Source organism: Coturnix japonica, chromosome 2 (assembly GCF_001577835.2).
Source record: "Coturnix japonica isolate 7356 chromosome 2, Coturnix japonica 2.1, whole genome shotgun sequence".
Lineage (NCBI taxonomy): Eukaryota > Metazoa > Chordata > Aves > Galliformes > Phasianidae > Coturnix > Coturnix japonica.
This window is the reverse complement of record NC_029517.1, coordinates 40,886,562-40,914,484: the sequence shown is the minus strand read 5'-3', so window position 1 is coordinate 40,914,484 and position 27,923 is coordinate 40,886,562. Positions and strand designations below refer to the sequence as shown.

Here is a 27,923-nt window from a genome sequence, read left to right as displayed (position 1 = left end):
AACCTCACAAGTTACTATCCTGTGACAAGCCTTTCAGAACATTGCTGACTTTCCACTGCTGGGATCAGGCCTTTCCATGTGCTGAGTTACCTACACATTTGATAGTTTGTTATTCGCTGTTGAAGCAGTCCTTCAAAGCAAAACAAAGTAAAAGGCAGAGAAACAAAAACATACTCCGAAAAATAGGAATAAAGAACACTGCATCCAACTGATGTAGTTCTGAGAGAAAACAAAACTTGATAACAAGGACTTATTAATTCACCTTGGGTTTCTTCTGATGTGTTCTAGGCTTTGACTGAAAGTTCTTAAAAAAACAGATATGGGTCTGGGAATTCAGTAGTTACATGATTATAAATAAAAACCAAAGGAAGAGAAAGGAAAGGAGGGATTGAGGAAAGAAGGAAGGAAGGGAAGGAGGGAGGAGGGAAGAGTTAATCTGCATTAAAAGAATCAAGAAAAGCGTGAAATCAAAAAGTTCATTCATGTTGCATAAGAATACACTTCACCGTACACATTTCATGTAGAAGAAAAGTAAGATTAGCTAAACATAAAAGCTTAGTTAGCATGCCTTCTCTACTACCTTCTGTGCATCTTTCTTCTCTACTGGTAGTCCATTTATTTAACACCTTTTGTACTTGGCAAGCAAATGATGGATGTACTTAAGACACATGGTGCACATTAACTGAGCTACATGGAATTTTAAGCAGAATGTGTCTGAAAAATAGTGTTATGCAGCCACGTGTTTTATAAAAAGCAAATGCCACGATGCCAAAATGGGCTTAATCCTTTCTCCAGATATAGAGCACATACCACTGGATATCTTTTCCATAGCCTTTAAAAAGAAGCCCAGTGCATAGCAACTAATTTCACATATCTGAACACAAAACTGGACCAACAGGTTTTTTGTTTTAATAAAAGATGTTGAGAGAAATACTTGATTTTTTCTTTTTTTAACATGAAGAAGACCATCCTATAGCCCACAATTTGCAAGTAATTAAGAGAGGAGTTTCCCAAAGAACAATGACAACAAAACAATAGAAATACATACCTTGGAAACTTGTGCACATCGACACAAAGTAACTATGTCCAAGAATGAAAATATTCTAGAAAGAAAGAAAGACAGTAAGAACATTTTTATTAATTCAAACTAACATACGAACTTAGTGTTTTATTATATAGTTCTACGGAAAGATCGCCTGTTATACAACATCAAGTTAAATAAAAACATTCTAATATTTCGGATATTCAAGAGAAACCCCATACCCATCATCTCAAGACAGTCAACATCTACAAAACAAATCTTTTTTAAGTTTTCCCTGCTTCATTTCCCAGTCACATAGGAATAACAAAATATTTTATTGCTTTTAATTCAGTGAAACTGATTTATATACCTTTAATTGTGATATAATTAAAGAAATAACTTACACAGCCATAAGTGAGGATTTAAGAGTCTGGTTAAGGGTTAATACTCAATTGGGAGCTATAGGTCCAGTTGTGTTTGAATGGACTCCCAACCTTAATGAATTTGGCCATGTCCACTGAGAACTCTTGTGACTAGCTTCATGAATTGATCTCTTTATTGGAGCAACAGATAACAGATTCTTTTAAATTGTCAGTGATAAATGCACTGCCCACAAAGCACGTGCAAGTATCAGTAATGTGAATATACAGCTAACCACAAATGCATTAAATTACAGGATAAATCCACAGAAATTTTTAAGTTTCTAGAGACAAGCACTCAGTATAATTGATGTTAAATCTCACCCATTAGATGTTCCTATGGGAGAAAGAAAAGCTCAACCTGTCAAGAGGTCCCAGAAGCCTGTGGTGTATCCTCCCATTATGTCTGCAATATCTTCCCCAAACTCCTTCTGTTTAATGCCACTTTTATACACCTTTCCTTCTTTCAGGTGGAGCTTGAGTGACTCTAATCATACCTATCTTTGTTGTGATTGGTGCAACAGAAAATTGAAAAGCTGCTAACTCAGAATGACTACTATGCAGTTTATCAGTTCCATAGTACCAAGTTCCCCTTTCTGCAATTTTAACACAGAGCCTGGCTGTAGAGTTTTACACTTCAGTCCATCCTCTGTGCTCTGTCATCTCTTAAGAGTGAGCATACCAAGCTCCCCTGGTGCTGCTAACAAGCTAATGTTTCCTTGTCTTATGTTGCTTAGTGAACTACCATGGAATAGACTCCTTGCATATTCACTGCATTCCACAGCAGAGGTTTCTTCATTGCTTTTCTCAAGAGAGGAATACTCTGACACATTAATTTCAATAATTATTCCACATAATTCACTCCAAGACATAGTCACTCAAGCTTCACAAATATTTAGAACGAACTGGGGAGGTGACATGCAGGCTCATTATGAGGATTAAATCTCCAGGGGCTCTTAGGCTACTCGCTATTTACAGAGTAAAACTATTAGCTCATTGTCATAGTATTTAGCAGGATGGTGTAACCATATAAATCATTAAGATTGGACACACTGTTAGGCTGGTGAAGAGTAAGACAAGGGAAACAACATACTGATAAACACAAATTTGGGAATCTATTTACTAACACAAAGCATGGCGACTCAGATTTCCAAAAGGGTATGTCACAATAACTATCAAGTCTTACATTGTAAGTATATTATTTTAATTCACTTTACAAGAAACAATTACAATTCAAAATCTGGCATTGCTCTTTTGAACACTGAACCAATTCTTCATGACTGGCAACTCTTCATAGTTTTCTAAAATAAAAGTTTCATTGTCAATACAAATTGTTTGCTAAATACCATTTCCAAGCAACAACAGAAACATTTCAAAGGATGTTCTCAGGAAATAAAATATATTAGCTTAAGCATAAAATACAGATCCCATTCCCATTTCTTCTACAGAGAATGAAAGACGTTACTGTAATTCACATATAAACTGCTACTTGACATTTTCAGTCATCAAAGAACTGAACAGTAATAATAATTCCATCTTATCTCAAATATTAACACTGAGGAGTAAACATCAGCAGTATAACAGACATGGTTATCTTAGGTTTACAGAAGCTGAAGCGCAAAAGGCACACCTTGAGATTATTTCTAATGAAGAAGCATTGTGACAAACCAATTCATGACTCAATATTCTTGCCTAAAGAAAGCATACAACATGCTTTGGAAGTAAGGAATAACAGAAGGAATCGCAAGATGTTGAAGAAAAGGTATTTTATATATCCCATCTACTGAGTTGTCTAGCAGTATGTCTTCATGTTTGACTGTTTATTACCGTTAGCAGATTAATATTGATGTATGATTTCTGTTGAAAAAAGTAGACTGAAGCCAAATGTGGAACAGATGTATTTATTATGTATTATGTATTATTAGATGTATTATGTATGTATTTGCTCCATTCCCTATGAAGTGACTTTTTACAAAGTCAAAAAATAAAAGCGGTTGTTTTATGTTAAAAGGGGAACTATTTTAATAAGTATAAAATCCAAGTCACTTTTACATTGATTCTTGTTCTAAAGAAGAAACTGTGCCTGAAGATGCCCTCCTCAAAATATAACATTTAAACATTAGGATGCACTCTAATCCAGCAAAAACAGAATCATTACTATTCATTTACTAATAGCATAAATAAGAACTACTAGTAAATTCTTTTATAATTGTTAAGATTCATTTTGCCAACTTGTTTCAAAATTTCCACTGTTCTACTTTTTTCCCCTCTCTATAGTATAGTCTTATAAGCAAACCACTGACACAACCACTCCTCTACTTCCAGCCCCACAGAACTCCTAGCAAATCCTTACCAGTCCGGAAAACTACCCAATGGGACACAAGATGATAACATTTTAAAGGCTTTAAAATCCAGCCAAGGAACTGAGACAGAGATGGCAACACTGACGTTGTCTGGCACTTAACGGTGAAGGACTCTGCTAGTGGGCACTTGCAATTTTAAAGTGTGGAAAAAATTACCGTGTAGGCCAGCTGATGGTTGTATAGCACATCTGTCCCCTATGACCATAATTATGTAGGTGGAAGCTAACACAGCCAGCAGCTGGATTAATTTCCACTTAAGTCTTTGGCACAGATTAGTTCAGGAAACTGGAAATGTAACTAGTTAACAGATTCACAGTAAAGTTTAGGATAATCTATACTGACTTCCTGTACCCAAGGCTATTAATTTTTCCTTAGTTAGCCTGTATTGATCCCAAGGAGGATAATCTGCTTACCCATAATCAGAGTTCTTCAAGCCTTTTCGTCCCTGGGCATACACCACTCTGCACACATAAATGCCTCATAAGCTTGGCCTTGGAGATCTTTCAATGCTAACAGTACCTGAAGTATGCATGAAATTCATGCCAGAGGCACAAAGACTTGCACAAGCTCACAGTTCCCCAATTCCATTAAGGTAAACTTGTATTTGGCTAAAGCCTAAATTCCAGAAAATGAATATTCTTCATTTGAAAGCCTTCAAGGGATGGAAAATCACCACCTTCTCTGATAGTTTGTTCCACTGGCTAATCATGCTGTTATAATATTTGCCTTATTTCCAAGGTGAATGTCTGAACTTCAGCTTTATGCTTTCCTCTACTTTTCTTCACCAAATTAAAGAGTGCTTTCGCAGTTAGTTCTTTTTCCTTATGGAGTTTTGAAATCACTTATCATGTCACCTCTAATTCTTTTTATTTCAGTTCTTTAAATCTCATTTTCTCTGCGCGTTCGTCCCCAGTATGTTTCTTCAAAGAGACATCTGAAGCAAATGTAGCGTTAAAATCTTATTAGTTCCAACAAAGCTGTACACAGACACGAAGCATTATTTTACTGCTCCCATTTTCAGAGCCTTTTTGACACAGAATCAGACAACGAACTTACAGTATCTTATGCATTTCACTTTCACATCCTCTACTACAACAACACATCCCAGACCACAGCATTTTATGTGAGGGGGAAATGGGACACTCTTCAGTCCTACATCCTTGTAAAATTAAACTGTCAAATTAATCTCGTTTGAACATACCTCTATTTAATGTTATTCAGACTTCCTTGGGAGTGCCTTTCCCTCACATTTATTTTTGTGTCATCTGTAACTCTTAACCTCCAGTGACTTCTGAAAGAGTGATTTCCAAAACATGGAGTAGAAAAACAAAAAAGAGCATTTGGGTCTACCAGCCAGTTACTACAACCATTAACCAAATCTGAATCTTTTCAACATGCACTGATGTACTGCACAGTGCTCATTTTCAAAGCAAAACGCCACATGTTAAAGTCAAATGCATTTGTAGATGCATGTAATTTGGGGTGGCAGAGCCAACTGATTGTTTAATCTCAGAGTGATACTGCCCAACCAATTCTTCCACAAAAATCACAACTGTTAATTACACTCCTTTCTTTCAATTTTCTATTAAACAAGTCTACATCAAGCTTTTCCTCTACAGAGTGAAAAGGGAGGCTGTGTTTTCTGGTCATCTCCCATATATTTCCATACATACTTCATTACTCCCACATGCTGTAAACAAAACTGTGTCTTTCCAAATGCAGAAATGGCTGATGTCACTTCTATTATTTGCTTCCTTTCCAGTAGAACCACAGAAAGAAACAGCTATTTCTCAAAATCCAAACACTGCTCCACTTAGAGAACAAGAAACAAAACTATACAAGAGTCAAACTGCTTCTCTCTCGTGTCTCCTAGGTCCTAGCCAATCGGACCACATAAGAAATAAGCTTTTGCAGTAGCGGTGTGGCCAATATTCATTCAAAGTATTTTGATACGTTACAATGTGGATAGATTACAGGCGGATAACAAGATGCATATGCTACGTACTTGTTGGTTTTGCTCTTTTAACAGTTTTTTTCTCAAAACTTTCTAAAAGAATGCACAACCATACTCTGTTAACAAGCAACATAGGAAAAGAGCATCTGTGGCTCTCTGAGTTTATTACTAATCACGTTTGAATGCATATAGTTGTAGGCCTGCCACCATCACAGAACCATCTTGTCTTCCTCCTAAGATGACATATTCAATAAATACCAAACATCGCCATAAATATTGATAAGTGGACAATTTAGCTTCTCCCTTCTTTTTCCCATCTTACCAAATGCCTTCTTATGGCATGAGGCACCTCACCAACAACTGCAGTTCAGCAGCATTGTACAAAGGCTGCAGTATAATAAAATTAGCTAGAAAACACAGATAAACTGAATAGTCACATTCATAGCAAGCAGGACCCTGCATTAATAAATTTTTAGGTAGGGACATGCTGCACTTCAAATTCCGGTTTGGTAAATACCGGTAAGGTATTTAAATACCTTACTCAATAAAAACCCATAGTGTATATGCCTTGGAAAAATAAATTGTGAGATACAGGAAAAACTTAAGGAGCCTTTTTTTTTTTAAGAGCTTATTTCTATCAGGTTTGTTTTCATCAGCACGCCACAAACTTCTACACAAGCACACAAGCAGAAATCAACTGTATTATTAAGGCCTCATCTGAAGTACTGTGCCCAGTTCTGGGCTCCCCAGTACAAAAAGACAGGGATCTCTTGGAAAGAGTTCAAAGGCTCTTTTGGAGGGCCAAAAAGATGGTGAAGGGCCTGGAACATCATCCATATGAAGAAAGGCTAAGAGAACTGGGTCTGTTTAGTCTTGAGAAAAGAAGACTGAGAGGGGATTTGATCCAGGTCTATAAATATCTGAGGTGTGGGGAGCAAAGTGGCAAGGCCAGCCTCTATTCAGCAGTGTGTGGGAACAGGACAAGGGGAAACGAACTGAAAGTGGAGCAAAGGAAGTTCTGCATGAATGTGTGCAACAACTTCTTTATGGTGAGGGTGGCAGAGCACTGGAACAGGCTGCCCAGGGGGGTGGTGGAGTCTCCTTCTCTGGAGATATTTGAGACCCGCCTGGACAACTACCTGTGCAACCTGGTTTAGGGAACCTGCTTTAGTGGGGGGCTGGATTTGATGATCTCTAGAGGTCCCTTCCAACCCCCACGTATTCAAACTTTGGTATCAGTAACGAAAGAAAGGAAAATAACATATTGCAAGTATTTTTGTTAGGAGTTTCTTCTGAATTGTCTTTGTGCTTTGATGGTATTTTTAATACAGAAATGAGGAACAATAATTTCAGAGGGGGGTGAGGGGAAATTTCATACGAACAAAATGACTGCCATATCACTGATACTTCTAAACATGTGGCTTTGGTAATTTGTTAATCAAGAGTGAGTTTAAAAAAGGCTTCGATTTCAAGGAAAACAGAGCTCCAAATGGAATCAGATCTTGATTAGTTAAATAGCAAGTTCTAAAGAGAGCCTTAGAGGAGGGAGGAAAAGAGGAGGGAGGAGGAGGAGAGGGAGGAGGAGAGGAACAACATGAAACAAACAAGTGGTAAAGCATGATTCTGGGTTGTTTAAGTCATCATTACCTCCTCTTTAGCTGTTACTCCTGCTTTAAATACTCACTACTTTTCTTTGTTTCAATATTACTAACCCTTTGCAACAAGCATGGTTTTAGCCAATAGATATTATTCATATTGAATCAAGTAACACTGAAGCAGTACATTCAATAATGAAGTCCCCACTGCTCAAGCATAAACATTAAACAAAGTATTTCCTTTTCATAATGCCTGAATTTTACTCATTGTCTTGGCAAAATGGAAGCTTCCATTCCCAAATCTCCTCTTCTGCATTAGTACCCTGCATAAAGGCACTCATACAGTTTTCAGTTTGTGCTCATAGAGCCTCTGGGATTTTAAGACATTCCATTTCAAACAATTCTGTTTCAAACACCCAATTGTAAGATTATACTTGCACTTGTTTATGAACAAACCCAAAGCTCCTAACTTAAACATTAAATAGAAGATGGCAGCCACCTCCTCCAGTTACAAATGACCAAACTTGTTTGATAAATCACTGTTGAGTGCTCAGCACCTCCTGCAAAGATTCTGGAAACTGCATACAGAATAACCAAGTGGTAAATCAAAGAACTGGAAAACAAACTTGCATCTGGTACTGATCTTGGTTAAAATTTCATAAACAATGCATGTATTTTGAAAGCAAAAAAATCTATCATCTGAAACATGGCTTATTTTACCCACTTCAACTCATTTGTGTAATTAAAGACTGCATTTCACCTTGAATAGCAAAGATAGCTGCTCAGTGCTTGACAATCTCCGAAAAACATTCCTGCTTTACAACACACACACTCCATTTTCAGGTTTATTTTAGACTGTATTTATAAAGATTGTTGATCTCACTGATTGCATTGGAGCTGCTTGTAAAAGTAAAACTTATTTGATTAGACTCCAGGATATAAACACAAATCTATGCTTTCTGTAAAGGGAAGTCTAATAGTGCCTTGTGGGAAGCAACTGAACAGTTTGATCTTCAGCTAGGAAAACAACAGAATTTTAATAATTTAGACTACGATTTAGTAAGTATTTCAGAAAAGTTTTATGCACTTATTAACCATTGATAAATAATACCACAACACCAGTATAATTTTTATTTAAAAAGATTTGTACAATGATAAAAGTCATTTCGTTTCTCTATTCCCTCACAGTTCTCATGGTAGCACATCTAATCTCAAAGAAACACTGAGGATACAAGTTGCAATTGTCAGATTAATCTGCTTTTGTTAGAAAATTTTCCAATTGTTCTCAAGTGGGAACAGACTTCAAAATCTTTTGGTGATTTACCTCTAATTCAGGACAGAACTTCTGCTACACCCAAGAAAACAAGACTTGATCAATAGCCTGGTTGGCACTCAACAAACTCCCTTCAGAATACGGAAAAGATCTCACATTGATCTTCTTAAGAGCTGTGTGCTATGAGTGCGTGCTATGAATGAGGAAAAAAGCTGAGAAAGAAAAATGGCTAAATGGGGTCTTAAAAGTCACAGTTTTGTTCAAATTAGATGGAAAGTTTCAAAATCAGGAAGACTGCTGTGTTATAGAGAAAAGCATCAACAAAAAGCACCATGTAGTAATACAGACAAAAGAAGCATGAAAATACGTAATACTTTATTAGCCTGCATATTCTCATATACAAGGAAAGGTGCTGCTGGAGGACAACTACCAAATTCTTCTCCTAACTTGGGCCCCAAAACTTTCCTCTTCTTCTTTTACATCTGACTGAATGCTCAAATTTGAAGTCTGATGACTAAAACCTATTATTCAAGTATGTGAACCCTACAAGTATCGTTTAAAGCAGAAGTCATAACTTCTACATTTAAGGTCCAATTCATGAACATCAGAAGTTTGTAGGCATGAAGGAACTGAAAATGGTTCAAGTGACCAAAAGTAAACATCTCTACTGCTGACAACATTGCCAATTTTCATCTCTTGAGTAGCTGGAATAAACGCAGCAACAACAAACAAGACCAAAAAAAGCCCACAAAAAGCCAAAACCATTACAATCTCCCAGGACAATTTTTCAAAATAAAGCAAAAGTTAAAGAAAACAACAGAGAAGCAGACGCATGCTTTTACATATGCATGAATAGTACTTGTTTTTCCCCATAGCTTATGCTTACAGGTCCTCCGATACTTCTGCAGTAACAAAAATTGCTTATTTAATCACTGCCTTGTTTTTCAATCCAGTTTCTGAAGCTTGCCATTCCTATACAAAATCTTCTAGCATGGAATGCTAGCAACTAAAATACAAAGGAATAAATATTGTCCGTCCTTTTACAAGCCAAAAGTACTATCTGTATGCTCTACTTTCAGACACATTATTCTTACCTTATAAATTTTGTACTTGATAAAAGGTATTTTGGGGAACTTGCAAAGTCATACCACTCCAATATTAATTACATTCACTAGATATTTGTTTGTTTCCAACAATTCTCAAACTCATACTATTTGAAATCTTTACAAACTTTAAGATTCCTTTTTTTTTCCTGGCAATTTACAGGAGAAATTAAGATTCACCTTCAAGGCTCTGAGATCTTACTGAAAAAGTTAATACTTTTAAATCTTCAATAGTCTCAGACTTCACTTCTGATTCTTTTGGTGATAAATAAAGGTTTAGTTTCAGATAACAATGTCGAACTGCAGCCATTGTACCTTACGTGTTTTCCTGATGCTTTTCTGCATCAAAAATAAAAGAAAAAAAATATCACTTAAACTACATAATTTATAAATACCACCGCAGGATCTTACTCAAAGATTATGCTATTAAGTACTCATTTAACCTTTCACTTTTTGTAATAGATGAGGGGAAACAGTTAATTGCCAACTTTCAAACTAATAGCACTGCAACAGCAAAAATGAGTGGTCATTTTTCTTTTACCTTGAATAGCACTAGAAATCAAAGATTTTAGCAGAGTCTATTTCTTTCACTGAAAAAAACAAAGCTGCAAACAAAATGTCCAATTCACCCTATTCAAGCTATTTCTATGTGTCTCAAAGCATGACTGGTCCCTCCAAACCACAGTCTTCTTGAGATCACTACAATCCATATTAGGCACTCTCCTCTTCTTCTGCTCTATTATTTTGAGTCTACTTGAGAAGGAACAAATAATCCCTTGTTTCATACCCTTCCAAAAGAGCTTCTCATTGGAGAAGTGATGGCTTCTGTAATTTACTCAAGTGCATTAGATACTCCATAGAAAACAGGAGATATGCCAGTGCCTGGAAGAACTTATAATCTAGCACTGGGTGCTAGAGAAATAACAATGATATTCCAGTGGGTAAGGCAATAAGAATGGACTACAGTGTCAGTACAGGCGCTTACTTTAACCTCAGAGTACATGAGCGCTGAAATAAATAAGTGGCAGTATTTCTTATGCCTGCCAACAGAAAAATGTTTCTCCGTATTAATGAAAATACTGGCCTGCTTTTCTTTAAAAAAAAAAAAAATAAAAATTAAAAAAAAAATACTCAAACTACTTAAACACTCAATGCAAATAAGACCAACCTTGCAACATTTCACTTTACCATTTGTATATCAAGATATTAACCACCTTCTTCCATGTGTCAAGTTTTAGTGGCTTTTTAATATTTAAAACAAGGCTGAAGGGTTTTCCAACAATTTCCACTGGCATCTGATATAAGCAAGAAACAAACTACGTGCATTTGATGACACTTAACATTTAATGTTCAGCTCCTGTGCTGTAAGCAAATGTTTCTACTACAACTGATTTACTCTTCTTAATTTAAGGGCAGATTGCATAGCTAATATGACAAAAAATAGGATGTTAATTACATTTAATACAGCAGTATTGAACCTGTTCTGTCACACTAATACTGCAAGACAATTTTAAAACATGTTGCAACATAAGTGGTTTTAGGTTTTGAAAGACATTTAGGCTCCGGCTCACAACAGCATTTACTTTTTCAGGCATAAAACAAATTACCCACTGGTAAGCCTTTCTTTAGACACCCAAGTTAAGACAGTCCCACAAAGAAAACTAAGGCATGCCATGTAATTACTAAGTAGTTTCAGAATAAAATATCTTTGCTGTCTTATTTTCTAAACTACATCAACAAATTCTGATGAAGTACGTAGATAGGATGCTTAACACCTGTAACAGTGGAAAGCACAGTTATTTCCACAGAAAACAGTTCTACTGCTAGAAAAGAAATGCTTGAGATTCAGAGATATGGCATGAGTGCAACAAAGCAGTGTTATTACAATTTGTGTTTAGGGTATCATTCTGTTCCTTTACTCACATTTTCTAAACAGTTCCACAAGGCTAAATTACAATTTCAGCACCACACAGAACTGCTACCTTGCAACAAAAATGAAAATCTTCCATAAATTTGATTCCTTTAACAAAAGACTGTTGCCTTAATACCACTGAGTGAAAATTGTGATAGTACAGACACTAAAAAAAGTAATAACATTCTAGGAACACATTCTGAATAAACAAGACTGCAAAACATCACTGCTTCAGATATTACTCAGCATCAAATGTGACAGGAAGCAATAATGTACACCCTCTTTAGCACATTAATAAATCTGCTCAACTTTAATAGCACCATCACTAAAAACTGTAATTGCACCATTATATGCAAACATTTCTTTGTGCAAAAGGAGTGGACCATAACAAAAGCTACAAGCACATAAAGATGATGGAGCGGAGCAGGTTCAGTTTTACCTCTCAAGTGGTCACATTCAGTAAAGCAGTACCTCCATATCTTGCACTTTGTTCTTGCTCAATTTGTTCAAAGTTGATTTCAGGTGAAGACATCCATCTGTACCTCAACTGTGGGCTAAACTTACTGATCTCGTTGTAGCTAACATGATCTACTCACACAGCAGCAAACTAATTAAAGGAATAGCTGTCCAAATGATTACAGCAAGTTCGTTCTATAGTGTATAACACAGACTGTCAACAAGGGTGACTGCAGTGAATTTTTGAAAGCTTTGAAGTTATATTTCTATTCATTGTAACAAAGTTTATAACAAGAAGAGCGAGTAACCACTATAGGGAATGACATTAGAGAAGGGATCATATGCTCTTCCGACAGACAAACACTGTGCAATGCGGAAAATAGTTGGCTACATGTTCTAAAGATATGTGGACATCTTATTTAAGTTTCTCTAATACCCAACAAAAACACTGATATTCAGTTACCTCATCTATAGTATAATGTATTTTAAACAGATTAAAACAACTCAAGAGCAACCAAAAGAAAACAGGTTCAAGAATTCCAAAAATCTAACAGACACGCTGTCATTTATTCCAAGAATGAACAGCATTTTGTGGTTTTTAAGCCACATTAGCAATATATTATCCTATTTTACTTCCTAACATGTTATCTTGAATTACCTTAACAGAAGTTCTTTGGGCAACTTTTTGTTAATCAGGGCTTCATCGTTATTTGAGAAAACCTGGAAACAGAAAGAAAAAAAAAATTAAAAAGACCAAAGAGAAAAGTCTTTTCAATTACCATTAACGCCAAGTTTTCACCACAGTATTTGGTAACCCTACAAATGATTTCAACACGCATGATGCAGCCACACATACACTTGCTCCTTATTGATAAGATTTAGCTGTGCAAACTTTATGGAGCCACTTTGTAATTTGCACAGTTTAAAACCATCCCATTACAGAAAATGGTCATGTTTTATGCTGTGCGTTCTGTACAGGTCCACACTGAACCCTCTTTGGCACAAGTACGTGAAAACTGAGAAACTATACCACACTCCAAAAATGGATATACGTCATCCTTACAGAGCTTAAGATCACCAAGGTGATGGTGGGTAATATTCTTATGAGTTACAGTTAAAAAATAAGTCAAAAGTTTCCTCTGAGAGGACACACAAGGTCTGTTGTAAGAGACAAGAGAACTTAGATCTCATTAATTCTGGTCCAGTATTCAAACATTCAGAACCGCAGACCACTACAAATCCACTTTCAACTTCATCACTCCACAGTTGTAGACGCTTCCTCAAAAGCTTTGGTATGCATCTAGACTGTACTTTCCATTTATATGCATAAATATATGTTTTAAAATAAAGCTACTCTGCAGACTGTTGCTAGTTTACAAGCAGTATATCCTTTTGCCAGTATAAAATCTATTATTATCCTTCCCGACTTTATGCTGGAGACTGCCAGATATACAATAACAGACACGTATGCTCACTATGTGAAGATGACACAGCTTTTAAGTTAATAAGATAATAGAATGCATGGTCAAGCTGATACCTGCAGCTACTCATCGTAGAACTATCATAGAATGGCTTAGGTTGTAAGGGACATTGATAATCAAGTTCTAACCCTCCTACTGTGGACAGAGTTGCCAACCACTGAATCAACCATTAAACCAAGTTGCCCACAGCCCCATCCTAGCAGGCCTTGAACACCTCCAGGGATGGGGCACCCACAACTTCTCTGGGCAGCCTCACCAGCACCTCAGCATTCTCTCAGTGAAAAATCCACCTGACAGCTAATCCAGAACTCCCTTCTTTTAGCTCAAAATCATTGCCTTCATCCCATCACTATCTTTCCATGTAAAAGGCCACCACATTGGTCAGGCACAATCTCTCCTTGGTGAAGCCATGCTGGTTGTCATGGATCACCTCCTTGTCTCCCATGTGCCTTAACATGCCTTCCAGGAGGATCTGTACCATGATCTTTCCAGACTCACTGGTCTGTAGTTCTCCCTTTCTTAAAAAGTTGGAGCAACGTTTCCCTCCATTATATTTCCCAAATATAACGGAGAGCAGCTTGGCAAGCACATCAGCCAGGTCCTTCAAGACCTTGGGATGCACATCATCAGGCCCCATAGACTTACAAACATTCAGTCTCACAAATCAGTCTGATTTGCTCTTCTCTTACAGCGGGAGGGATTTTGCCCCTTCAAGCTCCACCTAGATGTTCAGGGACACGAGAGACATGAGAAGCCTGGCTGACAGTGAAGACTGAGGCAAAGAACTCACTGAGTACCTCAGCCTTCTCCATGTCTGTTGTAGCCAGTTTTCCTTTCTCATTTATCAGAGGGGGTGCACTCCCTTTGTATTGCCTCTTCTGACCAATGTACACATAGAATCCCCTATTCACTTTCATATTCCCCATCAAGCGCAGTTCTATCTGTGCCTTGGCTTTCAAGATCCGAACTCTGCATGTCTGGAGGAAATTTCTGTATTCTTCCCAGGCCACATGTCCTTGCTTCCACTGTCTGTACGTGTCCTTCTTAACTCACAGTTCAATCAGTCTCCTGTCTCCTTCGCTTTTTTTCCTATACATAGAGACAGAACTCTTATGCACTCAGAAAGGTATCCTGAAATAGTTGCCAGCTCTGCTCCTTTATCTCTAAAGACAGCTCCCCAGGGGACTTCATCCAGTAATCCATTTATCAGTCTGAAGATCACTCTTCTGAAGTTCAGAGTCCTGACTTGTGTTTTGCCAGGTCCATCGTCCTCAAGATCACAAACTCTACCAGGGCATGGTCACTGCAGCCCGGAATGCCTCCAATCTTAACCTATTCAATGAGAGTTAGTAAGTACAAGGTCCAGTAACGCTTCTTCTCTGGTCAGTTTGTCTAATGCCTGGGTCAGGAATTTAACTTCTGTATTAAAAAGCAAAATCATTACAAATCATAGCATGGATTTTTGGGAACACTTAGTATTCTTCTCCTGTGGGAAAGCTGAAAATCTAAACCTGATCTTCAACTGAATCGTACTCCTGGCAACTCTTACGGGAAAAAGACCTGTAATCTTTGTTTATACAAGATATAGTTTGAATTTAAAGTTGGAATGGCAGACCATGTTAAATAAATGAAGTACAACCTGTATGTTTGCATTTAGGAATCCAAGTTAAACTGAAAAAAAATTTAAAAAGCAATTTTTACTCCTACTTATAAGAAGTAAGCAACGCAAAATACAACACAAGTCACAGATGAGGCCAGAAACAGATTCAAAGTTGTTTCCTCTCAAACACTTCTACATGTTCATGTATGCATTAGCTACAGTTACCATACCATCAAGTATTGTTTTCATAGAATTAGCATATTTAAATAAGCAGATTAGCTTCTAGAATGATAATGCATTTGCATGTCAGAAGACAGTACCGTCTTTACGGGCTCTTCAGTGCTAGATTTCAGCCAAGCGAAGAGCAGACACGGGATAAGGAGTTGGTGTCTTTTAGATGAAACCACATAAAGTGATTCTGACAGCGTGCAACTGGAATCAAAAGAGGATGTGCAAAGGGGACAATGTATTTCTTTGAAGATTCCCAGATGATCTGAAACTGCCATTTATCACAGAATTTGCTACTGAAGTAATTACCATATGCGTATGCATCATCTCTCTGAGGTAAACAGAACTGCCCTACTAAATTTTTAAACCGTGACTTTGCTACCTCTCTATTTAAAATAATAAAAATAAATAAAACCTGTCAAGGAAGCGTTCATCAACTGCTGAGAAAATATTCTAATAACCTTCACAAATCTAATTTATTTTTTCTTATAGTTAGAAAGCACTGACAGTGACATGCCCTTAAAATACCTCTATGCAGCAATATTACAAAATAATTGTGGATGTAGAAGGACTACTTCTTTTTCCTTACTTTTGTGCTTAATCGCAAGTTTGATTGAGTTAATGACAGTGTGTGTAAAGCTCCAGAGAAGTGTGCTTTTAACTGTACGAGAAATTGAAATACAACAGACAAACTGGTGAAGAATGAAAGAAAAAAGGTGACACTGAACATGTGTAATAGAATGCTGCTCTAAATCCAGCTCCAGATTTCCAGTAAGCACAAGAGATGCAGAAAATGTCTATGTGCTGAAAGGAATTAGGTAAACAGCACAAACCCACAATGAACATTTTAACAGTGCTTCACCTGGTCTTGCTTCAAACAACTAACCGCACAATCCTGGGCTGCTTCTCACAATCCTTAACTGCTCTTCCATTGTAGCATCAATTCTGTGCACAGGAAAGTGAGCTAAAAAAAAATGAGTATTTCTTTAAGGAGACCTGATACTTGCTTACACTAAGCTTCTGGAACATACATACATATATATACATACATACATACATATATATATATATAGCTTCACCGTATAAATAGAATTTATACACACATGGTGCAAATAGGTCAAATTCAAAAAGAATAATCTCATTTTTGTTTCCTCTTCCACGTTATGAAACGTAATGATTACCACCAGTCCCAGAACATAACTTCCCCATACATCACAGTTAGCTTGTTAGCATTATAAGCATCCACATATTATTCTCTTCTGGTCTAACAGTGATAAAGCTCTCCTGTTTACACCAGAATTACTGAGCTGAAACAATCTCTTTTTGATGGGATTGCACACATATTTTGTACCCCATCTGGCAAGGAACTATGGTATGATCAGAAACGTAATTTCTCCTCCATGAAGAATCAAAGGAATGTTCATCCTGGTTTATCACATTTATCTAAATAATTCAGGAATTCCATTTGACTAATATTTTCAACATCAAAAGACAGTTACACTATTAATTTTGTTGAAAGACTTTTTTCCCCCCTTTTTTTAAGGGATGCATTTTCAGTTGTCATTTAATCGACTCTTCAATAAAGGACTATTTCCTTAGCAGATGAAACCATTTTGTTAGCAGCTCAGCCATTATGGCTCAGTTCCATGGAGATATTTATGTATTTAATTTCCACTGAAATCAGAGCGAGTGAGGATTTTCAACACGCCAACTTTTAAAAAGGAGGATCTCAAAAACAACTTTGCTCATTAGAATGCTAAACAAGCATTGCTGAGTAAACAGAGATTTGGGAGAGAAGATGACAGAGACCCCAAAGAAAAATAATGTCAGTAAAAAGAAGCTGAATGGACAGCAAGGTTGAAATATTTAACAAGCCAGTAGCTGGGTCACTGTCACCAAAGGAGACAGTAGTTTAGAATTAAATCCATTAATTTCCCTTCCCCTTCTGTTGACACAGCAGACATCCTAGTTAAGCTGTGAACATTTCCATATGTTAAAAGCATCAGGTCTTTCAGGTTTCCTCTTGCAAGAACAGCATCTATTTAGTACTATTTATACACTAAGTGGCTTTTTAAGATGTTTTAAAAGAAAATCCTTAACTGAGGTTTTACCCAGTTCCCCCAATGTGCAAATTTCTGTGCCCCAGTGCAAATCCTAACAACATGCAGCACATCCCTCCTCCTCAGTGAAACCATCTAAGCGTTGCCAGTACAACTTTGCCTTCACCACACAACTGAAACTACCTTTTGCTGTAGCAGAAAGAATGCCAGCAGACCTGCCCAGAGCAGTTTATGAGCACTCCAGTGTCATCAATAGCATGCTAAAAAGCTTTTAGGAGGAAGAGAAGTGTTAATGGTTATCCTTGATTAGAAATTTAGGTTTATCTCACTTTGCTCTATAAACTATTTCCTAATGGTCACAGAAAAGCTGCTATTTGGTGCTTCCTCTGGAAAGGTAAAAATAATGCACAAGAATAAAGCAGACAAGGAGAATCATTTAGCACCACTTAAGTAGCAAAATATAACTGTATCTAGGCAACAAAAGCAGTGTTAGACAGGAGAACGGATAAGCACTGCTAGCAGGACTGAAATAGGTGATACCACAGACAACACAACCCATGGTAAAGCTTTCTGTACAACCAATGACACAAAAATGAACCTCACAAAAGACAATGCCATCTCAAACTACTGCCACCTACAGCAGAGCCTTTTATTTCAACACACAGTCACCGTTTCCCCTCCAGGCTTTTCCTGCCATGCTACAGCTGCTCACTGTGCTCTGCCTCCAGCTTCGACTCTATGCACTCTTACACCCCAGCCATGCTGCTTCCCATGGCAGCTTACCCACTCTCCCCAGAGCACATCACACTGCCCTTCTGCAGGCCCTCGGCTTTCTCCTCACTGCCAGATGCCGACTGGATCTTTCCTCTTCCAGAAGCGTGACAAATGTCCCGATCAAAAACAACAGCTCACATGAAAGCCTTTCGTGTTGGTTCTATGAACAATTACAACTCACCTTCACAGATCAAGATGAAACATACCCAGGAATCTGTGTCCTTCCCCAGTGCTTATCACTGTCCCAGGGCTGCCCATAAGGACCATACTCCTTTCAAAGTTTCCCCAGAGCAAGCTCTGTCCAATATAATAAAACTCATCAGGCAGATGCAGCTGGCCACACTGCCTGCTTTACTGCTTGGTTTTATTCCAGAAAAGCCATCATTCTGCACTGGCATTCAGAGCACATCACTGACATTTTACTGGAGGGCACACTGGCTCTTGCAAGGCCCTGTACTCACTGAGTAGCAGATGAAGGTCAGCGCTCATCTCTGCAGCCACAACTCCACCTCAAAGCCTTTGGCCACCCCAACTCAGATGCCCTGTTGCCTGAGGTTACCCCATCTGCTGCCTTGTGTCCCCCACATTCTTCTCAGTTAACCAAGCAGCCGATAGAACCCTTTCCAGCCACTTCTGGCCAAATGTACTTAGAACTATCATGCATTTTTAAGAGTACGGCTTAATTACTGTGCACAGTCAGAATATTAAGGCTTAATAAGCAGGTTGCCCAAACCTGTCAGCTGAGCTCACTATCCTTTTAAGCAAGACCTGCCTTTTCTCCTGGAAAGTCACCAAAGAGAGAGCAATCCTCTGAATTAGCCCCACATACTAAGAACAGCAGCACGATCTGCTGTCTCACCATCTCCATTATTTAAAGTGCTGTGACATTTCTTGGTAAACCTTTCCTTCAGGTAGTTTGTATCATTGCTGGTGATGGGTTTGTTGGTTTTTTGTTTGTTTTGTCTTTTCCCCCCTTTCATAATATACTTTAAAGACTGCATTTTGTTTTCTTCCTCATTACTCCTCTTTTAAGATTATAGATTTCCAAACAAAAACAGCATATGATGAAGCATTTATAGGCTATTCCTTCAAAAATAAAGCCTTCAGGTGATGTAATCTTCAGATTTGATTGTTAAAACAGAACATGGGGAAACCCAGATTGTCTGCTTTGTAGATTTAGAAGGCAACAGATCTGTGGCAGAAAATAAGAAGTGGATGGACAGTTGTTGACTGTAGCCCATCATAAAGCTGGATGGATTTTAGGTTCTGTATCTTTCAGATTCAGTGCCTTCTTCTTGAGCAGGTAAGCAATAAACTCTTCTCCAACATTAAATAGATTCAAATACAATAAGTCCCAAGGACGAAAAACCTGAGAAAGGTACCTTTTCCAAACTGAGCAATTCTATGATTCTACTTGAATATTCAAGTAACTCTGAATCTCTAAGCAGAAAGACTGAGATGAATTATAACACATCATTCATAGGGACTGTGCAATCACACTAAAATTCATCTTGTAGCAAAAACAGACTCTTGGTTTCACACACTCTGTAGAATCGTGCTGTAATAAACATTCTAGACATTCATACTGCGATCCATTTTTGGAAAATTAGCGTGAGAGAAAAGCTGTTACCTATTTGCTTAAATAGAGTGATATTTGGTTGCGGACAGCCCTTCTGTTTCAGCCACCCAAATTTAATCCAATCACAGATTCATCAAAGCCTTTAGGAGTTCATCTTTCAAAATTCCTGTTCTGAATCATCACGCCAGCCTCTAGTTGCTTTTAGTGCCGTACATATGGCTAGTTTTATTCCCAGTCTCCAGTATTTAACCTACAAATTAACACACTGACCGCAGTGCAATGGAGAGCAGCGCATAAACGTAGTAATTCTTATGCAGGTTCATTCCCCCAGTTTACACCTCTCAGGTCTGGACTGATACAGTCCTCCATCCAAGCACACAACCCACATCTGAAAGGCCAACTCTATTGCCAGTGACATCAGTTCACACTGTAAATGTAGCTATGGCTTGAGCTCTGTTTGTATGGCTGAAGCAGAATCTCTAAACACCTTTGAGAGGAATTTTGAATACTGATTTTTTCCCCCCTCGAGCATAACTGTTTTTCAGTATTACATTAGAAGATGTAATTCATCACAGAAATGACTCTAAAGCTTCTACAAAGCTGTTTTAAAGCAGTTCTTGATCTGCATCATAAACACTATGTCAGAACTGATGTTTTTCTTAGCACCAAGTGTGAAATTTTTATTATGAAGAGCAAACCTCCGCCAGACAGTCTCCCCAGAGTATGAAGGAGAAAATAAAGACGACACAAGATGTGTTGCTACTGCACACATCATATATATATGTGTAATTAATAACAGTTTTCAGTTGGAAGAGATGAAATTACGCACTTCTTCAAGATTACGTCTGGCAATTACAACTGAATTCAAAGGAAACGCTACATAAACTGCTACAGGGAAGGAAAGCAGTTGAGGTTTAGAGGGAAAGCTGGACGTTCACTTAGTTGTTACTATTTGCCCAAACTTAACAGCTCTCGAATTTCTTTAGAAATAAACAAGCTTGATGCTTCTGCTTTAGTAGATGATAGACTATTCTCAGAACTACGCACACAGACATTGTGACTGTTAATATTCAGGTAATAGCTACATCCAGTCATGATTTGGAAACACCGTTCCTCAGTGAAGCTCTGACCTCAATTTCAGCTTCTGATGACAGAAGATCATGACATGCTGGTAGAGTTTCACATTTCTGATGACTTGATGTCTCGTCTCCTTATTGATTTCAGTTTAGAGAACATACTCAGTAACCAGTTCAAAGTAATCAAGCCCACTGAAAATAGATTTCACCATCTCTTTCTGTCTGAAGGAAAAGACAGGAGAACACTAGGATAGAGAAAGAGAATACCATGAATCACAGCCCATATTTTACCATTTGATACCTTGCTGCTGCCATTATGCACTTTCTTGTAGGCCACACAGCAGCAGCTTGTGGTTCTAAGTAATCAAAAACGGGCAAGCACAGAAAGGAGCACATTCCCAGTTCTGCCCTCCTCTTCCAAAAGTACAGTGGTTTCTACAAAGCAAAGATAACAACCCAGATGGAATCACTCAAGAGACTGAAGAGTGTTGACAGGACAGCAAAAGGAGTTGGGAAAATCATGTAGCTTACAGATTCTGGGCTTGCTTTTCTTGAGCGGGTTAGATAATAAGTGACAAATCCCTCTTTAAGCATTGGAGATTCAAGTGGAAGTAGCAAAGTTCAAAATAGCTGAGAAAGGCACCTTCCTTTGACCATTCAGTTCATTCTATAACTCTAATCAAAAGCACTGAAACTGATACTAGGGCAGCTTCCACCACAGCATCATTCACAGAGACTCTGTGATCCAAATTCATTTTGCCTCGAAAAAATAATCCACTCGGTTCCATGCAGTCTTGGGGAATAACACCAGGCTCAGATTTACAGACATTCATGGTGTATTTTTAGAGAAATCACTCAAAGAAAAACTTGATCTTCAACAGACCATAAGTAAAAACCATTTGGGCTCGAGAATAAGGAATTTAAAAGTCAACAAAAACAGGCAAGTAATTTCTTGATCCTGAAAAATAAACATGGATTTGACAGAGGAAATCCAAGTGTGCTGCCAGTTCTATCCCTTAGAAAAGTGATCTATATATTTTCCTTTTATAACAGTACATACTGACTGAGGGCTACAAAGCTGGTGAGGGGTCTGGAGCACAGGCCTTATGAGGAGAGGCTGAGGGAGCTGGGATTGTTCAGCCTGGAGAAGAGGAGGCTCAGTGGAGACCTTATAGCTCTCTGTAACTTCCTGAAGGGGGGTTGTAGTGAGCTGGGGGTTGGCCTCTTCTCTCGTGCAATCGATGATAGAACTAGAGGGAATGGTTTTAAGCTGCACCAGGGGAGATTCAGGCTGGACATTAGGAAGTATTACTTCTCAGAAAGGGTGGTCAGGCATTGGAATGCACTGCCCAGGGAGGTGGTGGAGTCACCGACCATGGGAGTGTTCAAGAAACGTCTAGATGTTGTGTTGAGGAATATGATTTAGCCGGGAAGTATTGGTAATGGTTGGACTAGATGATCTTCTAGGTCTTTTCCAACCTTGATAATTCTGTGATTCTGTGACTTCAAAATGACTAACATAAGAATGGCATCCTTAAAACCTCAAGAAATCACTATTTGTGTTCACCTCTGAAGTCTCACAAAGAATTAAGGTTTCCCACCATGTGATGTAAAGTTCCAGTGGGAAAGCTGTTTTGCAGAAGCTCAGACAGAAGGTTGGACTCCAATCCTGCCACATTCAAATCAAGTCTCTCAATAGATGTTGCTCAAGAAGGATCAGAAGTTCTAACATTTTTGGAGTATGCTAGAACATAAAACAAAAAAAATACATTTATGGAGTATACCAATCACCTTCCTGAAAAGGTTATTAGAAAGAAGGCAAATGAGCGCTGTGGCTACTGCCTGAACTTAGCTCCAGGCTACTGTTTGAACTCAGAGCAAGAACTCTTCGATTACACAATTTAATATGGTTTTGTCATACTTAGCACATCCCTTTCAAGTGTGTTTCTGAATTCAGGAGAAATATTACCAGAACAATTAGACAGGTTGGTAATTTATGATGACATTGATGCTGTTATTCTGGCTTCTAATTGACAAAACAGCTGAAGTACTGTTAATGTATAGCCTTCTGCTGGCATGCAGATCAATACTGTCACAGTGCCAAGATTAGTACTACTTTACTCCATTAACCTAAAAATAGTTGCTATGCTTCAGTCAAAATCTGACTTCAGTTTCAACTTTCCACATCTGCTAACCCCACATAGCCTCTAATTTTAACAAAGATCACTAAATCAGTCTTCTATTCCAGTCTGCTACCAAAATAAGCGAGCAATAAGCCCATGGTCCTTCTGATTTGTAGAATCACCAATGCTTCCTATACTGAAACCTCTTGTGTTAACTGGTCAAAATGAATCTCTTTTGCATCTTAATATTTAGTTATTTTGTAAAAACACTTTATAAAATACATTTTTTTTTTTTGTTTCCATATCTGTAACATGAAATAAATCTGTTTTTATTAAGCTGCCCCTGCAGGTATTTCCACATCAGAGAAGCCACACAGCACATGTGATGGAAAACCAATGCAAAGCAGGACGTCATCGAGTCATATCACAATCATCTCACCAACACCACACCACCTACAGCCACATTCACTGGCGTTTGCTATTCCTTGTAGCAACAGATATTTCCTACATCCTCTGCAGATCAAATGTGCCTATTCTAAAAACACAACACTACAGGGAGGTGCACTGCAAGTACTGGCCACCCAAATTATTATTCCACCTCACGTTTCGCTTCTCAAGGTTGTTTTGCTCAGGTTCAAAACATACTGGAAGGGAACAGAAAGGAAGGCACGGAAGAAACAGAAAGAGCACAAACATTCCTTTGTGCAAACATAATAGGAACAGTCAAGCTACACCGCTACAGGGATATCCCTGCGTGCTTCCATAGCGTTTGGCACTCCACCCCAAACAGGACTATCGCTATCACCCACATAAACCCAACCTGCTGCCTTAAAACACCGCATTGCCCCACGCACGAAAGGCTGGCAGCCTTCCCCGCACGCAACCACCACTGCAAAGCAATCAGGCGGCAGACACCGAAGTTGTAAGTGAAGCCATGAAGCCGCGGATGATGCCAACACCCTTCCCAAGCACAACCAGGTCGGTGTCCGCTCCCTGCCACCTGCTGCACGCAGCTACCGCCTCACCCCACAACCCCACAACACACGCAGCGACGCAGCCAAGCCCGGTTCGCACCGCATACACACCGCAGCTCTGTTGTGGTTATAGATCCACCTGCGCATACGCATCGATCCGCTAGGCATCTTGATGGACACACACACACACGTATGTGCAGCACGCACAGCCGCGGCCACACCCAGCGCGTACACGCCGCTGTCGGTGCCCCCACACCGCGCTGCTCCTCACGCACACACACACCACCACGGGCACCGCCCGTTCCCGTGCCCCTGCACACACACAACTCCAGCCCCCGCCCGCTGCTCCGTACGCACCCACAGCTCTCACACACAGTATCACAGTCTGGTGCGGGTTGGAAGGGACCTTAGAGATCATCGAGTCCAACCCCCGGGATTCGAGCCCTGTGTAGCAGAGCGGCACTTCCACTTGCGCCACAGGGGGGATTCGAACCCGGGCCTCCAGCGTTGCAAAGTGGTGTCCTTAACCACTGCGCCACACGCATAGCGAACACCGCAGCCCACCGCACCCCCACCTGCCGCGCCGCCGCTCCCCGCCCTGGGCCCGCAGCGGCCGGGCCGAGTCCCCGAGGCGCCGCGTTCCGCCCCGGGGGCCTCGCGCTGTGCTCACCATGGCAGAGGCGCGGCGGCGAGGCCGGTTGTCGTGGCGACGCGGAGTCCCGAGGACGGCGCCAGGTGCAAGGGCTGCGCGCGCGCACCGCCGCCGCTGCCTCCGCCGGAGCCGGGGCGGGGCCGCCGCCCGAAAACACGTGACCGACACCGCCCCTGCGCCGTGGGGCCTCGCTCCGCACCGCCCTCCCACAACCCCCGCCCGGCTCCGCGGCTCCTCCCTCCCGCCTATGGGTGCTATAGGTGTCACCGGTGGGCTGCTCCCTCAGCCTCAAGTTGGGATCTGCAGCTCTCCTGTTAGGGAGCTGAGCTCTTTATAAAGTAACGCGTGTGTGTGAACACCGCATAAAACCGTGCTCAAAGCCAAGTATAGCGTTGCCAGTAACACTTACAGGTTACATCTGTTCAGCAGTCACGATACCGCACACAACATCAAGGAGGTTGGAAAGAGTGCAGCGGAGGGCCACTAAGATGGTGAAGGGCTTGGAGCATCTCCCCTATGAGGAGAGACTTAGGGAACTGGGTCTGTTTAGCCTTGAAAAAAGAAGGCTGAGAGAGGATTTGATCCAGGTTTATAAATACCTGAGGTGTGGGAGCCATACTGGTGAGGCTGGTCTCTTTTCAGTAGTGCGTGGGGATAGGACTAGGGGTAATGGGATGAAAGTACAGCATAAGTAGTTCCACATGAATGAGAGGAAGAACTTCTTTACAGTGAGGGTGACGGAGCACTGGAACAGGCTGCCCAGAGAGGTGGTGGAGTCTCCTTCTCTGGAGATATTCAAGACCCGCCTGGATGCCGAGCTGTGTGATGTGGTGTAGGGAGCCTGCTTTGGCAGGGGGGTTGGATGATCTCGATGATCTCTAGAGGTCCCTTCCAACCCCTACAACTCTGTGATTCTGTGATTCTGTGAGGTAGGTTTTGCCCCCCAGTTTTGCCTATCCCAGCAGGCGTTGCTTTCTGTTGGTGCAACCTCCAACCTTCCAAAAGACAAGCAGCCGTTGTAGAAAAAAAAACACAAGTTTGCTGTTTGGAAAGAGCTGCCTTCATTCCTTTTAGAAATGAAACATTCTGCTTTGATTAACAGCAAAATATGTTTTCTTAGGAAAGTGCCCTTTCTCAGAACCCGCGGGGAAATAGTTGGTGTGTACACATACCGTTTGTTGGCACTTCTCTGGGCCTACTGTCTTGCTCTCCAGATTTCAGAGAATAACCCGGTTCATACATACGGCTGATCTGGTTTGTATAGCAGGGAAGAAAGCCTCAGAAATGTGAAATATGTATAAACAATTCGGACACGTTCAGCTGAATTGCAGGAGGCCTAGGCTAGCAGTTTCTAAATCCCACTGCTTCACATTAAACTCCTTGTTTCTTTCCTCAAGAAAGAAAAGGCAGTTATGTATTTGCCACCTATGAATATGCTTAGGATATGAGAGACTGATATCTCTTATCTTTGGATCCAGACCAACTCATGATGATATTGTGCTGCACCTACTGACTTTCTGGACTGTTTTTGTTTTTTCCTTTTGAACTGCATTGTGATATAACTTGAAAATTCAGCCCAAGAAAAGCTTACTCAAAAAAAAAAAGCAAAAAACAACCCAACCCTCTAGACAGGTTTCAGTTCTGACAGACAAGCAATTAGTTGTGGAAGGAGCCTTCAGAAATGTGCATACATCTTGGTCTGTCTTCTTCATTTGCCATCTGTGGAATGTCTCGGCATCCCCTTTTGAAGTGTGAAGAGAATATATCCACACTTAGTGTCTTGTTTTCAACCGATGCACTGCTGCGCTTGTTGATGGAAAAGGGTTTCATCTGAAAATTTCCATCCAACTCGAATTTTATCATTCTTAAATGATCAGGTTTTTAGCTAATGCCTCGCTCTGGTCATTCTAGAATGACTGATTGACTGAGCTATTACTGATGTCTTTTAATTTCATAAGGTACGAAAGTGTATTCAGCAGCTCAACTTAAAACAAATAAAAAATGGTTTAAGTACTTGCCATGGAAAATGAACAAATGTCAGCTATAAGAGGGTGGGCTAATTTGCAGAGACTGTAAGGGTTTAAAGCAGAGGGGGTTGATTCTGGGGGTCTTGCTCTTCCTAAACAACAGCTTTGGGGCCTCTGTGCTGTTAGGTTCTGCAGCCCAGAAGAGACTTTCAGATTCTAGAAAGCCATTGCAACAACTGAATAGCCTGATGTTGCAGACTGAGTTTTATTTCTGAATTCCTGCCATTTCATTCATTCTTTCCCCAACTTCAGTCCCTAACCACTGAAGATTTCCCAGCCTTGCCAGGCTGCAGTTACTGAGTATTTGGAGTGCAGGAAAAAACTTGCCATGCAGTAGTTTCCTCTACACTGGTTGTTTGATTGCCTTTGAGTCTAGAACTGGCTTGGTATTCTTAGCAGTGGGCTTATGCTTAGAAATTTGCATAGAATTTTTTTTTTTTCCAGGAATTTGCCTCACTAGCTGAAGGAACTTGGTTTGAAGCAAAGTAATCACTTGTCTTTTCCTTCTGTTTTTCCTATCTCCTTTTATGCAAGTCAAATGAGAATAGGTCCCAGATATCAGGCACCACAAATTAAGGATGCAGCAATTCCCTGCCATTTGTTACAACTCTTGCTTCCACAGCATACCCAAGGCTAGTAGAGCTGACTTCATGGTTCATCAAGCAAATTTGTGCTGAGACTGCTGAAGAGGAGAGATCCTCACTAAGGATCTTGTTAACATAACTCAGCCATGAACAGCTTTGACCATAAGTGAAGGAAAATGGTTAACTTTTGAAACTACTACACTGGATCTGAAGCTTTTCTTCAGTTAAATGACTGCAACAAGAAGGTCCATATCTACTAATTGGCATTACAAGTAAAAATGGTCAGGGGGAATATCATATTTCTAGGATGCTTTTCTGGTTGGTGTGTTATACATGTTCACATTAAAGCATAAATAGGTTGTGTTTAAACATCTGACATAGCCTTCCATTTGCTGTACCATCAAGACTCATGCACTAAGACTTCCCAAATTGTTTTCCTTCCTTGAGCAGAGCACCAGCACATACAGTCTCTGTGCCACGATTTATACTTCATGGTACAGCTGTCTTCTTACAAGTTGCTTTTATGCTGCTAGTTGTGCACTAGTTGTAGGTTGGGAATATCCTACCCTACTCAGACAATTTGTTGGTTTGCTGGCCTCTCTCAGCAAAATGTTAACAGTAATAAATCAGCTGTCAAGATCTTTTCTACTTAAGAAAGTAGAGGGAAGT

At 39.7% G+C, this 27,923-nt stretch overlaps 1 protein-coding gene across 3 annotated transcripts in view; it reads right to left on the bottom strand.

Annotated features, from left to right (window-relative positions):
• The window catches only part of FBXL2 (F-box and leucine rich repeat protein 2), a 42,617-nt gene extending 17,693 nt beyond the window's left edge, over positions 1-24,924 (bottom strand). Inside the window, exons 1-3 of one of the 3 annotated variants that reach the window (XM_015854168.2) lie at positions 24,662-24,924; positions 12,755-12,816; positions 1,049-1,103 (exon numbers count right to left, since the gene is read on the bottom strand). In XM_015854168.2, coding sequence (XP_015709654.1) covers positions 1,049-1,103; positions 12,755-12,816; positions 24,662-24,664 — 120 coding nt within the window. In that variant the 5' untranslated portion in view covers positions 24,665-24,924. Of the gene's footprint in view, positions 1-1,048; positions 1,104-12,754; positions 12,817-24,102; positions 24,200-24,661 lie in introns of those variants that run through there. The other 2 variants (XM_032442427.1, XM_015854169.2) reach the window with 2 other exon arrangements.
• Positions 24,925-27,923: the final 2,999 nt, after the last annotated feature.